The 18,259-nt window shown below is 36.9% G+C and overlaps 1 protein-coding gene across 1 annotated transcript in view; it reads right to left on the reverse strand.

Moving 5' to 3' along the window:
- Positions 1 to 332: 332 nt before the first annotated feature.
- Positions 333 to 18,259, reverse strand: part of LOC135716097 (sortilin-related receptor-like) — a gene marked incomplete at its 5' end in the record, with an annotated part of 80,490 nt that continues 62,563 nt past the window's right edge. The window contains 8 exons of the mRNA XM_065238916.1: positions 333 to 1,276; positions 1,633 to 1,845; positions 2,725 to 2,815; positions 2,895 to 3,034; positions 3,173 to 3,286; positions 5,868 to 5,984; positions 10,529 to 10,648; positions 10,829 to 10,939. Of these exons, the coding sequence (XP_065094988.1) occupies positions 1,107 to 1,276; positions 1,633 to 1,845; positions 2,725 to 2,815; positions 2,895 to 3,034; positions 3,173 to 3,286; positions 5,868 to 5,984; positions 10,529 to 10,648; positions 10,829 to 10,939 (1,076 nt within the window). The remainder of the gene's footprint in view (positions 1,277 to 1,632; positions 1,846 to 2,724; positions 2,816 to 2,894; positions 3,035 to 3,172; positions 3,287 to 5,867; positions 5,985 to 10,528; positions 10,649 to 10,828; positions 10,940 to 18,259) is intronic.

Here is an 18,259-nt window from a genome sequence, read left to right on the forward strand (position 1 = left end):
AACCTGATGAATGTGGACGTCTTAGTGGAATACCTGTATAAAGAAAAAGAGGCCCGGATAAAAGTAACCATAAAATTACAATAAAATATCAATAAAATACAATAGGTTCGATTGTTGACAATCAATCTTATTGTAATTCTATTGTATTGGTCAAATAATGAAATAGTCACCACAATAGGTTTACAACAAATTCTATGTAATCAAAATTTTGCACAATAAAAAACAATAAAATTTATTGTAATGAGATTAAATTTGTTCGAAAAAAAAAAGAGATTTTTTCAAGGTTACGGTAACTAACAACCCCCCTTTTCTATTGTAAGTGTCCCATTAACAAAAGATTATATTGTACATAACAATAAGTTCTATTGTATTTTTTTATTATTTTTGACAATAACATTTATTGATTGAACAAAAGGTTTTATTGTATTGTAACAATAGCTTCTATTGTTTTTTTATGGTAAATTTTTATCAGGGGGAGGATTAGTAATTTCCATTTAATTGCACTACCTTATTTGCTTATCCTTGTATCAGTGTCTTGTACTAAGTCGAGTATTAGTACAAGACACTGAAGAAGTCTGCACATTGTAGACGAAATACGCGTATCTGTCAAGGATACGCCAATAAGGTAGTGGAATTAAATGGAAATGACTAATTCTTCTCTTTCTCTTTATACAAAGCTTGATTGCTTCAAAACTGTCCAAACCAGCGAATGATAACTGCAGAATATAGATTGTTGAAAAATGCTTTATGATTCATTTAGTTTTTTTTTTATAGATCATTAGCCATGTTTTAGTAAAGCTACGTACTAAAATTATGTGTTCTTATTTTCTACACACTAAGAAATAATTATGTAAATGTAGGTGCTCTGAGACTGACATATACGAGCGTCAATTTTGACATAAAATTGAGTCCTAACAGACGCGAAATTCAACTAAATCAAACGTACTTTTCGTCGAGTTACGAACTTTTCAGTCTCCGAGCACTTAATTTTACATGAAATATTTGTTTACGTCTGATCCTTTATGTCAGAGATGGATTCCATCACGTGTAAAATTATTTATTTCTAAGTGTGTAGTATTTGGCAGATTTAGTGAAGTTTAGTTTCATTAGTCATTACATATAAAGCGCATTAAAACTTTACCAGCAATTTCGCAGTCATCCTCGTCTTCTGCGTTCTGACAATCAATTCTACCATCACAGCGGAAGCTGTTATCCAAACATCTACCATCGCAGTAAAATTCATCACTGCTGCAGATTTCATCATCATCTTCGTTAGCTGCAGATTGTCATTTGTTTGTTTGTAATATGGAACGATTGGGCAACCAATAAAAAAAGTCGTGAGTTATATCAAAGCCAGTGCAAATAAACAATGTCTCCTCGTATCTTTCTTGAGGTCAATGGATTATGCTTGTCAATCGAAAAGCCAATTTACAGCTGTTTTAACACAAACAGTCAAAGCTTGCAGCAATTTTGAATGAATGGACCCCAAATAAACCAAGTAACCTTCTAAGAATAGGCTTTACTGGTGTGGTTCAAGCCAAAACATAGTGGCCGAAAGGTATTTCTTGTAAGTTGAATGAAAGCTTATTCTTAGAGTCGGCTGGCTTGGACCTATGAGTACGAATGGAATACCGTATGGACAATCGAGTTCGTCGGACTCGTCGTGACAGTCAACAATTCCATTGCACTTTTTGTAGCCTGCTATACATATGCCATCGTGACACTGGAAATTGTCGCGTCCGCAGCGATTGCCGTGAGCCGGCTGATGTTGGCCATGGTGTGGATGATGAGTAGCGCTAGCACGATTGTGATGATGATCCAATGATTTTAAATGCGAGTTATCGTCTGGGTGGTATAAAAATTAATTGATCTATTTAGGTCTGGGGCGATGTATTTTGATTGCAATGTTATTTGATCGAGCATTCAGTTCCGTTGCTTGGTGCATGGAGGCGTAAGAGTTTTTGAGAGTTTTTGCTGCTCAGTTGTTTTTCGATAAATACTTTTTCATTTGACCTTAGGCAAACAATTTGTGTATCTTAAGGTTAAGGTATCAAATTATGAGCTACATTTATTAAGAGAAATCACATCATCAAAGCATTTTCGTTTGTATGATAAAAGCGACGGTGCTTAGAATGGACAAAAGGACGATTAAATAGGTTCATATTTTTTTTCTGTTTTGGACATGTGGTGAAGTACTGAATAAACTAGCTGAACGAAATCCTTACGTCTCCATGCATATTAGCCAGATAGTCATAGTACGTTGTTGAGCTGTCGTTTATAGTTTTTTTTTATGTCACAAGGTAGATCATTATTATTCAAAGATGATGATCGTGGTTGTTGTATTAGTCACTAATATTTTTGAATTTTATGTTAAATTTAGCTGTATCAACTTTGAAGTGGTTTTGATAGAATGTGTTTGCATGGGAAAGTTGAAAAATGTGCATATGCATAAAATACGTTTAAAAATGAAATTTATAACAACTACTCAACATATACTATACATTTCAATACGACTTACAGGCGAACGACACAGAGCAAACAATAAAGTTTACATTTAAGAAATAAAGATAAAACATGATAATGAAGCTCATACAATGCAACATAAATGTGAAAAAGTCGATTTTTTTTACAAACTACATCTTAAAATGGACGGTACTGATGCTTCGACAACACAAACACGCAAAAGGCATGAAGTTTTGAACATTCCTCTGTTTCGCTACTTACCACAGCCGATCTCGTCACTGCCATCAGGACAGTCGTCGTTATCATTACAATGATTTTCTTTTGCTATACAAGACCCATCTGAGCATGTGAACTAAAGAATGATTGTGAAATATGAAAGAAAGATAATACATAAATTAAATACAAAACTCAAAATGATTCAGAAATAAAACCTCATAACGGTCATCGCACTTCCGAGGGCAGTCACGTTCATCGGAACCATCATCACAATCCGCGATACCATTGCAGTAATCACGATCATTGATGCATTCACCACTTAGGCAGGTGAATTCTTGAGTGCTACATGTTTCCGCTACAAATAATAAAAAAAGAAATAAAAACAAACCATTTAATTTAAATATGAAACAAAACAAGCCCGATGCAAACATGATTGGATGACTAAAAATGTGATCAAGAAAATTAAACATAGGTATAAATAAACACAGCCTACTTTTACAACCCTTCTCGTCACTGCCATCGCTGCACTGATGAAAGCGATCGCATCTTTGGCTCATGGGAATGCAGTGGCCATTGTCGCAGTGGAAATCATCTTCCTTACAAGATTCTGTTGTCGTGCCAGAACCATGCAGTTGTTAGGATGGACAGTCAGAAGTTCATCAATAATTGTCCAATAACGGTTAATACATTACCATGCAGATGTAGTAGTAGTAGTAGAAGTTTTTGTTGTTGTCAGATATTTTAGATGTGTAGAAATGAAGAATTATTGTAAATAACTACGAATAAGCCAATAAAAACACTGAAAGCGTCAAAGCTGAATACATGCAGACTTAAAAATAAGAAAACTTACAAAAACATTCAACCTACCTACCTTACTGATCGTCAACTTTTGCAGATATCGTCAAATCGTTTCTAACTAAAAAATTTAGTTGTAGAACAGCTTCTACAGGCATAAATTACCTAATGCTGCTAAAACAAAATGCTTCAGCTTTTAACAAGCTTTGCATATTGGGCTGGTCCAAAACATAGGTTTTGATCCAGCGATTTAAAATCAGATCCTGATCATTCTCTCAATATTTGAGCTCATTTGGTTTCCCTACGTTCAAGTCTTTTACCATATCGCTCTGAGAATGAGTGTGATAAATATACTTGTAAGAAACAAGTTTGTAAATTCTCATTTCAGCTAAAATACTATTTTTCGGAATTATGAATCTAACACCAAAAATATTTATTGGATTGGTATTAAAATACCATTTAAATAACTAAATATGGCATTCAGTCATCAAAAAAGGAAATGTTGAGGAAAATTCTACAAGAACTTTGATATGAGTTCATGGTGGTGTTAGTTACGAGCTATTGCGGATCTTAAGAAAAATTTCCGTTCGGTGGCTATCGTAGAGTTCTACCGCAGCTGTCTAAGTTTTATGAAGTATAAAAATGAGCTAAATACTGAAAAAAACATAGCCAGCATTGACAAACTTAAAGCATGTGTTATGGAGATTCTTTGAAGTCTCGTTTATTTGGCAGCTGCTATGGAACTTCTTCTTTATCCGTAAAACGGAACCAATCTCTTGAAGATTAATTTACGTTTGAAGCCATCCTTTACATTTATGAAATCCCTACCACATGTTCATTTGAGTAGCTGACACTATGGAAGTTAGAAAAATTCAAGGAGTGGCTGAGTATATCAAAATATTGTTTGATATATAAATTTTATTGACTTACACTTAAAATCAAAAGTATCCGTAAAACAATCATTGTTCAGCAAAAAAAGCTCTACTTTTTACATGCATTAGGTTTTGAAAATGCTTGATATTTTCGTAGACATTTAGAAGTATTTGATGATATTTTAAAATAAATCTAAGTTGTCTTGCCCCTTGAAAACAAAAATCACTTCAATGTTAGTTTTCAACTTCTCATTTGTATGCATAATACAACCATTTTTTTTTTTTATTAAAACCTGATATTATGGATTTCAAGCAAGTTTCAGACTGGCAAGATTACTTACAATGAATTTCGACTAAAATGCTGCTGACCTTTTGGATACACCGATAACAGTTTTTTATACTCACACTCACATCGGTACGTCTATAATTTTATGTCTAATTTAGCCTGTTGTAAAATTTTAAATTTTTACGAAATTGTTCGGTGATCAGCTTGCATGCAACTTGCAACACTAATTTTAATCATAGTACGCCTGACAAAATCTTGCTACCCTGGCTAAATGAGATGTAAACAAACAACTCTAATCGGCTTAAAAAGCACTCTGCAGTTCCCACATGAGTGAATACGATATTATTTCAAGTGTCCATTATTTTATTAAGTGTTTCTCAGAAATAATTCTATCATCCTCATCGTGAATATGAAAATCTTAATGTTCGTTTAAATGTCATGGGTAGCAAAATTTCGCCACACGTTGTATGATTAGAAGCTGATGTCTATGATCATGCATAATCAACTGCTTAGCAGGCAAAATTGGTGTTTCTGGTGTGCGGAATAAAGGACAAAATCATGGCTACTTTGTCACTCTGCATAAATAAGTGTTGCCTGCAAAGCAGTTTCTTGATCATGTCATAAGATTGCCATGAGGCTGAAAGACGATCTTCAGCAAAGTTGTAGCCGTGGAAATTTTCTACATGGAGAGTTATCGAATTTTTTCTCAAAATAATATGGAAAACGCTAGAAGGTAATAACCGAAAAGCTGGTTTTCCCATAGTAATTTTCATACAACCTTCAAACGGTTTGAACACAGTCAGTTTCTAGATTAATAAGTTAATATTTTTAGAGGCTAAGCGCTTGAGTTCTGTGCAGTGAACATTTCAAATTTTGCATCAGTCTACGCCATCATGGTGTTGCCATGACCATTATCTTTCTAAATATGATTATCAAATCTATGCATCACAGTCAGGTCAATTGCGTTTGAGGAATAGCTGAAAGATTACTTTTCTGCTCAAACCGTAAGGCCGCGGTCAGAGTAGACGCGACACGCAGCGCGACGTGATGCGACTCACGCAAGAAATAATAATAAATAATAAAAATCTTCTGAATTGGCCGCGTCGCTTCGCGTGTCGCGTCTACTCTGGCCGCGGCCTAAAGCATTTATGAAAAAGAACTGTCTGCAATCACAAGACATAACACAAACATAGCGGTTGGCAACAAAAGAGCAGCTAATTTGTCGACGAACTTACCGCAACCTTTCTCGTCAGATCCATCAAAGCAATCCAGTCGGCTGTTACAGCGGTACTCCATAGGAATGCAAACTCTATCCAAGAGACATTGGAATTCATGCACACCACATTCGTCACCTAGAAGCGATGTTAGATACTTACAGTTGAATTTTTGGATGACAAAAGGCATCTGCGCTTGGAATAGATTTACGCTTTCATGTTTTATTTTCACCGTTTTGGACATCAATACATCATCATCTAGACATTGACATGCATTTATAGCTTTTTAGCTGCGTAGGTTCTTAAGAACCGTTATTACGTAATTTGTTGAAGTAATCTCCTGTACTACGTGTAAACTATAGATTCACGAGCTATGAACGATGTGCTTCTAAAATCAATAATTAATGACTGGCCACAATGACCAATATACTAAAGAAACTAAAAATAAAGATTAGCAAGCGATGACAGTCGTCTCTCAGTAGCACAGAAACATCTTATTTGCATAAGAACGTGACATGGAAATGAGCTCAATGCCCTTGCTGCGAAAAGGTACATTCCAGTCGAACATAGCAATGGCACACGTGTCAATTAACGCTGCTGTATAATTTCACTTTGTTGAAGAAATTTTGGAAACAAATACTCACTTGTTGTTAAAGCCATCAAATTTGCTTGGACTTTTTAGCTACGAGTCTAGTTACTAGAAAATTTCATGCAAAATGTTATTCTACTGGCAAAAAGAAATAACACGAATTATTAAACTGGTGTTATACTAGCCATGTCTACTAGATGCACAATATCCAAATGAAAAATCATGCAGTCTTTTGTGTTATTTTCATGTTTTACAGCTTACTGGGACAGTTGCGCTCGTCGGATATATCATCGGGACAATCGATGTTCCCGTCGCATTTCTGCTCCAGCGGTATACACTGTCCGTAATCACACTGCCAGGTATTTCTGGGACATGCTTTTTTCGATGTTACAAAGTGAGCCACACAGCAGCAGTGAATGGACGATTAGTAGTAGCAAGAAGAGTGATTGTTGAAAAAATGAATCGTTAAAAATAAGTTTAATACTGCTGAACGAATTGTTAGTTGTTAGTTGGAAAACCTACGACATTCTTCCTCGTCGGCTCTGTCCCTAGGGCAGTCTACTTTTCCATCGCAACGTCCTATAATCGAAATGCACGAGTGATCGTGACAAGTAAACTTTCCTAGCGGACAAAACTTCAGCTGCATGCTCTTCCCTTGTGAGTAATTCCATGTGCGATTGCGAGGGCGTAAACATGTGTGATCAGTGTTATTAAAATAGATGGGTCAAATCAAAACCTGGTAGCGATATTCCAATTTGTAGACGTCATTTTACAGGTAGATATTGCATGGTGCAATTTGGCACGCTTCACTTTAACGATATCAGTTTTTCAAATTGTTTATAGAAGATTATTTCTTATTTAAAAAAGTCATCCACGTTGGCCTTTTGCATCGCAGGATGCTTGAGTGAGAGAGTGAGATCTAGAATCATAGAATAGCTTGTTCTAAAAAATTCTGTAAAATGTTACTGTATGCAGCATTAAATTATTGTTTTATTTATTAATTTATTTAATTTCTGCATTGTTAATTTTCCTGTGAAATGCACCTAATTTTTCCTACCTTAGAAATTCATTCTGGCGTAGACAGGCGAATTAAAAAATATATGCATGAATTGTTGACACTTGTCAACCACCTCCCTCCTATACTAGCTACGTAGTTTATAGGTAGCCTCACAGCTGTTTCATAGATATTCAGGTAGTTCTGGCGCACCCTGAATGATACAATTGATGTTACACCGGCCGATGTTCAAGTTATGTATATCTGTCGCCACTGAGATTACTGGGTAATGGACTGTATTGTTGACACTCTGTTTGCGATTAAGGTTGTCCAATTCACTGAAGAAGCCTATGTATAACACAGAACGTGGGTAGAATCTGTCTAGCAGTACGACTTTCCCTTGAACCGGATCGTTATGCAACACAGTTGCAGTCTTGGAATAATTTGCCAGTTCAACGACGCCACTCTTGACTTGGATGTAAGAAGTCGACATTCTGGCTCCTGATGTAGAGACATACATGCATACATACATACAGCATTCTGCAAGGCATCCAAAAAACAGTGGATCTCCGTTGAGACAGTCTTCGGAATGATGACGCAGCGATCAATGCGTACTTGATTGAATAGCAGAAGCTGTTCTTGACATTTTCCTACCGTTGAAGGTAGTGGCAGATCTCTTGATTATCTCTCTCACATAGTGCCCACAACTGTTGCATGAATATTGTTGCCGATGTTACCGCAGAGGGTCAAACAGAGTGACAATCACTGACAGGACATATCGTTTGATGAGTGGTGTGTCAGTATTGACTATTGAAGCTTGGAATTGAAAAATGAAACCTGAGTGCATCTGTGCAGGGCATCCAAGTCAACCCCAGTATTTTGATCAAGTGATCTGGGTCCAAGGCAATCTTCCTCAGGACATCCTTCCAGCACTACCGGATAGTTCGATGCGCAGCTTAAAACCACCACCTGACATCATTGAATTCAACTGTACCCGGAAGGTCATTGCTGTTTCTTCGTCGTCCACACCCTACTCGTCCAAAGCCGTTGTGGAAGCTTTCTAGTAGTAAGAAAAGGTGACGATTTCGTGCCATACATCACCGTGTTAAACTTGGCATGGCATGGCATGGAAAATCATTTGCATTCATTTCATACATTCATTTACATTCATTTGCCTCTAACTTTTTTCATCAACAGCATTGATGTATAAAGCTTTGTAGGTTTTGTTATTAGCTACAAGTTTTCCTCATAACTCAAATCTGTATCTCTTATGCATCACGAACTAGAGCGGGCAGAACTTGCTACTGTTTTTCAGTGAATGTAAAATACATGCATAAGAGATACGGATTTGACTTGTTAACAAAAGTTGTAGCTAATAACAAAACCTACAAAAGCTCTATACATCATTTTGCAGAATGTTGTTGAAAAAAAAAGTTAGAGGCAACAAAAGTTGTAGCTAATAACAAAACCTACAAAAGCTCTATACATCATTTTGCAGAATGTTGTTGAAAAAAAAAAAGTTAGTTGATGCCCGTTCCAGTAGATAAATGAGGATTTGCCGGAACATTTTCTCAACGTCCGACACAAGGATAATCTGTTGTGTCCAACTGCGGAGTATAATGTGCCGAAGGTCCTCCTGAACAACTGCCTCTGTCATTAGCACGTCTTTGACTGACACTCCGCTTGACGTCTTGCACGATGCGTCGAAAACCATTCTAACCTTGGTAGTGGTACTTGCCTTCTTGATGACTGGATGGTGTGGGAGGTAGCATCGTTTAAAAAACTCCATATTCGTATCCTTCACCTCACGCATGTGACCAAGCTTTTTTTTCCTTGATTTGTTTTCCGTCGATCTTGTTTTCCGTGCTGAGCACCAATGCTACCGACGCCAGGGAGGCAGCTCCCATACCAAGACCCTACCTATCGACCCATCAAACCATGAACCAACGGCTTTACTTCCCTTCCGAAGGAAGGTGTGATCAAAGATGTTATGCCTCAGAACATCTTGGCGGCACCGACTGGGATTGAACCCAGGCCTGCTGGGGTGAGAGGCAATCACGCTTACCAATACACCACTGGCGCCGCTTGTGACCAAGCTTGGTGTAGTTTCCATAAACGCGTTGTACTGTTCAAAGAGCGACACCAGTCTGTGTTCCGTTCGTAGAAGACGCCGGCATGCGATATACCTTCATTCATTCGATGGCGTCTTCATCCGTCGATAATGAGACGTCCGTTCGAACCTTGTTGAACCGTGTTAACGAAGATATCCTCACAGCATGTTTTCTCCGGCAAGTGAGGATATTTTCGCTAACAGAACATCAAATCAGCGATTTTACGATTCATGAAAATCGCTAATTGTGACGCTCTGAAAGCGGAACAGGTTTTATGAGTCAAACACATACTTTTCCACCTCTTGTTGTAACTTAATATACAAACTATCAGTATAACATTTAATGAATCAATCAAATTGCCAAATAATTTTTTTTAAACAAGTGAATCGATGCAACCCTGTATGACGGGAAGATTTAACCTCACTTTTGTGGCAGTTCAGAGGCTTGTGGTTGTTTACAAGGTATTCGAAATTTGCGTTGTCGATTTCAGGTTGATATTAACGATCGATGTTGGAACTTTAAAAACATTCACTAGAGAATTCCTTCAGGTTGTAGCACGTTAATCTATTTCATTGTTGTTATTTTAAGCTATTTTGCATAAAAACTGATTTTTTTGTAGTGTGTATTCGATTACATACTACGTTTCTTTGAGGTAGATATGGATTGAGGAGAAAAGCAGTTTGTTCCTAGTTCCAAGCCCTGATGAAGGTTCCATACCAGGACCAAAACGTAATGGTAATCAACGCTATTTTATTAGGCTGAATGCCGAAGCTACATGCACCAAATAATCAACAACAGTCGTAACAGGAAAGATTACCGTAATGTCAAATCGATAAAATTTTCGGTATTTGTGAGTTCCTTTCGGTCAAACTCAACGTTGTATTTGTGTTAAATTGTATTTACACTGAAATTGGAATATCACTACTAGTACCCATTTTTTAGGGAGGTTATGTTTAGAATAAATTTTGATAAAAATATTGTTATATACCTTCGAACTCACAATCCTCGTCTTCTTCATCATGGCAATGTTTGATTCCATCGCATACATTTTCTTTCGATATGCAACGGCCGTCGTTACATTGGAATTCACTTGATGCACATTCTCGTTCTAGTGTACAGGCATGCAATGAATTTAAGTACCCAATTAGAAAGTGCATAGTTAATTTTGATTTTTGATTCGAATGATGCCAATTTATGTTATGTGAAAACAGAAAATGTGCACCAATGACGGAATAGTTTTATAACACGTGAATGACAAATACAATGAAGATTTGGATCGGAAACTCACTTGAACAATGCAGCTCATCTTCGCCATGATCACAATCCTCATGGCCATCGCATTGCTGCTCAGCTGTGATACAATCTCCATTACTGCATGTGAAATCGTCGTCACCGCAATCTGAAAGAACAAGAGTAAAAATCATGTTATTATACAATATCAAGAACTGACTGCCTTTTCCAAAATAGTGATAAGGGATTTCCATACATTTGATACTACTTGTGTATTCTGACTGGGATTATTGGCATTTTTCTACCGTTGTTTTGTTCGAACGAGAAATACCCAAGTCCATGTATACATGTAGTGCCAACACAAGGAACGTGAGAATCACGAATAATAACGAACAAGTTTCACGGATAAAAGATCTCAACAGCTTCACACGGTCATAACTTTATGAGCTTATGTAATTTGTTGGTCTTTGGTGGTTGTTTTGTCTACACACGACGCATTCCTAATGCAAAGTGATACACCCACTACCGATTGCGGGTACGACCGCGGTAAGGAAGTATCATTTGATTCGTTTAGATTGAGGCTTCTGGCGATGCTTTTATTCGTTGTTCCTTAATGTGGTTTTATTTATTGGACATTTCCTGAAAAAGATACTGTAACGAGGGATTGTCTTCCTCCAAAACACACAAACACACCCTTTTCAAGCAAATCCATAGTGTGATAACTTTAAAGCAGTCCAGGCAATGTCTATCGTTGTTAATGGAGAAAATTATTTAACTTTCGAAAGAGGTGTTTTTTCATGATAAATATGATCATTATGAACATTGTGGTTATAATTGATCCATGCATATTCTTAAAAAAAAACAAGTTTATGATTATCATCGCGTACACCGAATAGGGTAAACGCTCCTATAGTAGCGGTACGTTAGAAGCGTTAGGTTCCTATAGTTGTGTATGGAGACTCAATACACAACTATAGGAACCTAACGCTTCTAACGTACCGCAACTATAGGAGCGTTTACCCTAGTACCGAAAGGTTATAATATCACTTGAAAAAATATTTTCGATCTAAGGCCCGGAGGGACAAGTGTCATGTAGCAATCGGCTCAGCTCGATGATATCGGAATTTTACTGTGTAACTCACTCGATTTTTCAGCGATGGCTGAACCGATTAGAGTGGAACAAATTTCAGTTTGTGTATTTCTGGCTCAAATATAATGCTATTGAACTGCATTTCTAATCGGCCATTTGGTGCCGGAGATATGGACAAAAACGTAAATTTAAGATGCCCCCGATACATGCATTCATAGAAAACGAATGACCCAAGAGTGTTGAAGTGAATACAGTCCCTCCATATCTCGATGTATCTCGATTTGTGACCATTTTTTTCACTTCAATATCCAGATATGAAGAATTGACTGTATAATGAATAATAATAAAAAGAAGATGCATATCATACTGCAGAAATCGATCATTGGAATTTAGGGGCTGTCCATAAACTACGTAGACAGTTTTTTTTTTAGATTTTAGATTCCCCGTCTAATGAGCATGAGCACGAGCATGATTGACTCCGTTATTGCCAGATCACTTGTAACTAGACAAAGAACCAACCAATGATGCTTGGGACTAGCTATCATCTTCAATGTGTAAAAACTGGTGATCTCGAACTTTATAATAGGCAATGCATACACAGCAAAAAAAAATATGTTGATATCACATCAAAGTGGATGCACTTCAATCGTGATAATAATATGGTGTAGGGTAAACGCTCTTATAGTTGCGGTACGTTGGAAGCGTTAGGTTCCTATAGTTGTGTATTGAGTCTCCACACAGCAAAAAAATAATATTGATATCACGTCAAAGTGTATGCACTACAATCATGTCGAAAATATGGTGTAATATTACTTGCTAAAAAGGACAAAATTATCATTGATACAATGCATGAACTGACATTACGCTGCTTTTACTGCATTTGTTTATTTATGTGGTCATAAAAATTACATGAAATTTTCGACATGATTGAAGTGCATCCTCTTGGATGTAATATTAAAATTTATTTTTTACTGTGTATAAGCACCATCCGCTTCCGAGGAGGAATGGTTAGGAATGTGTTGATGTGATACTCAAATCACATCACACTTAATAACATTCTGCTTTTACTCAATGTTAATTGTATCGATTAGCCTCCATATTTTTCTTGATTTTTTTTTCTGATTTATTGAAAAAGGTTGCACTAAATTTGGTCACATTTTGAGATGTAACAAATAGTTAAGGGTTATGTCCCAAGCATGACCGCATTATTGGCGTAGGATTACGAGATTGTTTTTTTTTTGTTCAATTTAATAATAATTACAAATTTATTGATGTATTAATGTTATTCTACCATAAATAGTTTTTAAACTAGGCGATATTCAATATCTTTGATTGAATTCAATTTTCATATTTCAAAAATTAGTTACTATCCCATTCATAATTATGTAGGTTTCAAACATGTTCATCCAATTTTCAGGTACCTACTGAATAATGTGTATTTACTGTAACCGGAGTGAAAATACTGAAAATCCTCTTATTAAAATGCATTTCATGTACCAACCAGTTTAAAATCCACCATATTATTATATTTTGATGTTGTAGAATTATGACAGATCAATTGAATCTCATTTGAGTTTGCCCTTTATCTGTGTTAAAACAAAAAGCTAACAAATAGCGAACGCTGCAATTCAATAAATTGAAAATCAATTAATTTATTTGATTTTAACATATTTTTGTGAGTTTGAACTGATCTCTACTCGTTTATACAAGGCATAGGGCTGTATTTAAATTTGCAAATGTTAAAGTACCATTTTAATAAGTCTTTGTCCGACTTTCTTTCGCTGTTTTTTCCATGAAAGTTGCAAATCGTATACTGACAAATCAATACATTACAAGCCAATACGATACATTTCACAACGACGTCAGTCAAAAACAGCAGATGAAATTAAAGTTGAAGACAGAACTAAAGAATAAGAAGAACTTATCCAAATTTCAATTTAAAGAATCATTGTGTCAAAGGCACACTTACTTCTCTGGTGAAAGAATTCTGAACTAAGCTGTGCACCATCCAATAGGCCTTGTGCATCTAAAAAACTCAACCAAGCAAAGGCAGCAAGTCACTTCGTACACTAGAGCCGGCTGGTGAAGATATTTCCAACTAAACTGGCCGCTTTGCAATAGGTTTTATAAATATGGTCAACTTTGCTAAAAACAGCAACCATCTATCTAGTTGAGATTTCAGGATAAAGCAAATAATTATAAGTTAAATCATATGGTTGCGCTGCCGGGTGTAAGAATTCAGAACTGAGCTTCATTCATTCATTCTTTTATTTAACGTCGGTCTCTGTTCCGCAATCTAGTGCCAATCACCGACGGACATCGATTGCAATCCATTGACGGCAATCGAATGTGCAGGAAGGCAGCTTCCACACCTGCGTAGGATATCGCACCCATTCAAACACACATGGGCCGGGACCAACGGCTTTACTTCCCTTCCGAAGGAAGACGTGACCAGAGATTTTTATGCCTCAGAAAAATCCCACCGACCTCGGCTGGGATTGAACCCAGACCCATTGGGGTGTGAGAAAGCAGTCACGCTTACCACTACACCACCGGCGCCGGCTCAGAACTGAGCTGTCCATTACAAAATAAATCGTGTTAACTGTAACCTTCTATCCAGTTGAGATGTTGACTTAAGCAAGCCATTAATATCAAATGGAATGGAATGGAAAGAGGGTCAGTCAAACTGAGTGACAATCACTGACAGGACATATTGTTTGGTCAGTGGTGTGACAGTATTGAAGCTTGGAATGTAAAACTGAGACCTAAGTGTATCGGTGCCGGGCATCAAGTCGACCCCATAGGGCCTGGGTTCAATCTCTGATCACGGAAGTAAAGACATTGGTCCCCGGTCCATGGGTCCGAATCCTTAGACAGTCTGAGTTCCGTTCCTAGAAGACGCCGGTATGTGATGTCCATTGATTCGTCCCACCGTGATATCGCGTCTTTCGGTAATGAGATTATGTACCGACCGTTCTAACCTCAATGAACCGTGTTAACGAACTGTGAGGATATATTTCCTTTCAGAGAAGCAGAATCATAAAATCGCTAATTGTGACGTTCTGAGAGTGAAATTGACAGGTTTTACGAGTCAAACACATACTTTGTAGCTCCTATGACGAAAATCAAGGATATAAGTCTACACGGCCGATAAAAGTAACTCAGTACCTGTCGAATTCAACTCAAAATTGCATTGCATTGCGTAGTGCCATTGGGCACTGTAGGGGTACCCGGTAAACAAATTCAAAGTGAGCGCCGTTTAAATACAATTTGAGCAATTGAAGCTAAACGTGGTTCAACGGTATTAAATATTTACTCAATTTTAAGTTAGTATCATCAACCGTGTACAATGTCTAACGATGTGACAACCGCCATATCCACAGAAGAACTACAGGTAAGTTCTTTAATAACCTCACAATCGGTTCGTCTCTCTCTCTGTTCTCGCGATAGTTTTGGTTGATTGTGGTCATACAATTTGACAGACAGCTCAGAGAGAGGGGTTAGAAAGTGACCATACTTAGTTTTACATGATAAATGTTGTATGAATGACTGTCTATGCAAGGAGAGAGTGACTTAAGACTGTCTCAAATACTGTCTACGTAGTTTATGGATGATAATCATGATTTTTAAAAAGAATCATCTAAATCATCAATCATTGTGAATTTTAGTTTATTCATTTATCATAATCACTAATCGTACACAACATTTTACTTTTATCATTAATCATAATTATCAAAAATACTAGTGCTAGGGTAAGTGCACCAGGTTTTGGTCCTTTCTTAAAATAAACTTTTTTGCTTTCATGCTTTGCCAAATTTATTTCGCTACTCCGTTAGAACATATATTTCACCATATAGGGGAAATGGCTCAAATATTGGCCTATGGATCTAAGATTGGGCCCATCGCAAAAAATCTGCTATTTATCAATTTTATCTAGATGAACGCATCATTGAGACGGTACTAATGGATATTTTTGGTCGCTATTGAAAATATAGTTGATTGCTGAATTTATGTATGGGTCCAAATTAGGGACATTTACGTCGACATCCATTTTCCCTATCTACGCAAATAAAATCATGAAATAATTTTGAGTTCGATATAGGCCAAAAATTTGAGCACTAGTGACTAAATTTGCACAATTAGGCGCGGCACACAAACTACTTAACGCAACAAATCCGGATTTTGGACCCCCACCCCCCTTTGTAACATGCATGTGACGCTTGGAAAGACTCCTTCCTAAAATTACGTAACGCTCACTCACTCGACTCCCACCTCGCAAGAACTCATTGAACAGCAATTTTTTTTATCTTCGTTTTTGATTTTTTACATTGGTTAATCTGTTACGTAACATTTCCCATAAACCTCCTCCCTCTTATGTTACAGTAAGTAACGCATGCTTGACCCCCCTCCACCCCTCCCTGCGCTACGTTATTTATTCACAAAGCCTTACCATAGTTCCAAATTGAGGCATTTACAATTTGTGCCACGATTTGGATCATCATTCAAAGTTGTGAAAAGACCGATCCAATGCGAAAACGACGTGAAGTATGTTGAATTAATTCCGCGCCATATAAATTTTCGAACAGGCCCGTCAACTTTTCGACCATTGTAGGTCATGAGCCTTCGATGTATGTAAGAGAATGACACCAGTTCACATGCTTCCTGTAACTGATATAAAAAGCAACAGGAATATTCATCTCACCCCTTATTTATAGCATGTGTTGTTACATTTGGTCGGTGATTTACCATACGGTTTTTTTTTATTGAGGCCCACTGATTTAGCGGAACTAGATAACTGATTGAAATACAATAGTTAAATTGTGCCCTTTGCTTATCTGTGTTTTTTTTTCTCCTTTTTCCAATGGTGACCGTTCCGGGATGTGAGTAGATGGGTATAGATGTATGCTCAATATAGGCTAGCTATGCTGAAGTCCTCTTCAAACCTTACTGATTGACCCTTTGCATCACACGGTAGATTTGGGATCAGATCTGAAGGGCTAGTGGTGATGCACATCCGAATTTAGACGGTTCAAAACGCATGGTCACTCCACACCCATATTATAAAAACACTTTGGCACATCACGCCATTGGCACTTGGTTTCGAATTGATCTAAAAGTCTCTTCATATTACCAAAGCAAGCAGGCGACAAATAAAAATCACTACGCCGAAACTTGTGTACGCTACTCCTTTTTCAAGCCAGCATTCAGGAGATGAACATGATGACGAGCCAACTACCGTTAATTTAGGTAATTTAGTAATTACTAAAAGGATTGAATTCGTTAATGTTGTTAAGTTATCTTTCTACTGATAATTGTGTGTTAGTAAGTTGTTTTTCGTAATTTTATGTTTAGTAAGCTTTGGTTTGGTGAGTTGTGCTTGATATGATCAAGTACCATTATACGGTTGTCTGTCACACAAACTAAATCCTGATAAGAGCATGAGTTCTGCTCTGGATGAACAGCAAATGGGAAACTTTTTTCACTCTCATTTTACTCCGCGTTTTCACCTGTTGTAGCCGTATAGCTCAGCAGCGTATCATCGGTAACGATTCGTACACATACATCACACGTTAGTTTCGGTGCGCTTCGACGTTCACTTTCGGAAAGCATCTATCAGCTTATATTTGAGAATAGCTAGTAACATGACGAGGCGCATCCAAACAAGAGCCCAAACAGCATCAGTTATCCGACAACAGTCATTTTTTGCATGTGTGTATCTTGGGGTGAGAAACACAACAATTCGCTGTAATTTAATCGAGTAGAAGAAAAGTATTTTTCGTCTTTTTGTTCCTGCTTTCAAGGATACGAAACAACAATTTGATCATGTAAGCTAATATTTGCGTTGTTCCTTCTATGTTTCGTTTTCGTTCGGGCTTTTGTCAATTATGTTGAAATTTTATTGAATTTGAATAACGCGCGCAAATGGAACCTTATTTGTGGTTATTATTTGATTATACATTTATAGTATGCAATTGATGGATGAATATAAAAATTTGCCATTCTTAGATTGAGAATTTACTGAAGTTATTGGTGACACTAAGTAGATATATAAACTGTCATATTTTACACACTTAGAAATAACTAATTTTACACGTGACGGAATCTATCTTTGACATACGGGTTGAGACGTAAACAAACATGTCATGTACAATTAAGTGCGCCGAGACTGAAAGATCGTTACTCGACGAAAAGTACGTTTGATTGAGCTGAATTTCACGTCTGTTATGACTCAATTTTATGTCAGTCTCAGAGCACCTAAATTTACATGAATTTTGTAAGTGTGTAGCACAGAAATGTTAGAATTAGTGTTTTACAAGTATTCTCACCTAAATCATTCCAAAAATTACGTGTTATTCCTGCATCATGAGCTGAAATTGTACGGAACTTGGAAATGGCAAA

This window comes from Ochlerotatus camptorhynchus, unplaced genomic scaffold (genome assembly GCF_037179485.1).
Source record: "Ochlerotatus camptorhynchus isolate MF236.1 unplaced genomic scaffold, CSIRO-AGI_Acam_v1.1 ptg001124l, whole genome shotgun sequence".
Classification (NCBI taxonomy): Eukaryota; Metazoa; Arthropoda; class Insecta; order Diptera; family Culicidae; genus Ochlerotatus; species Ochlerotatus camptorhynchus.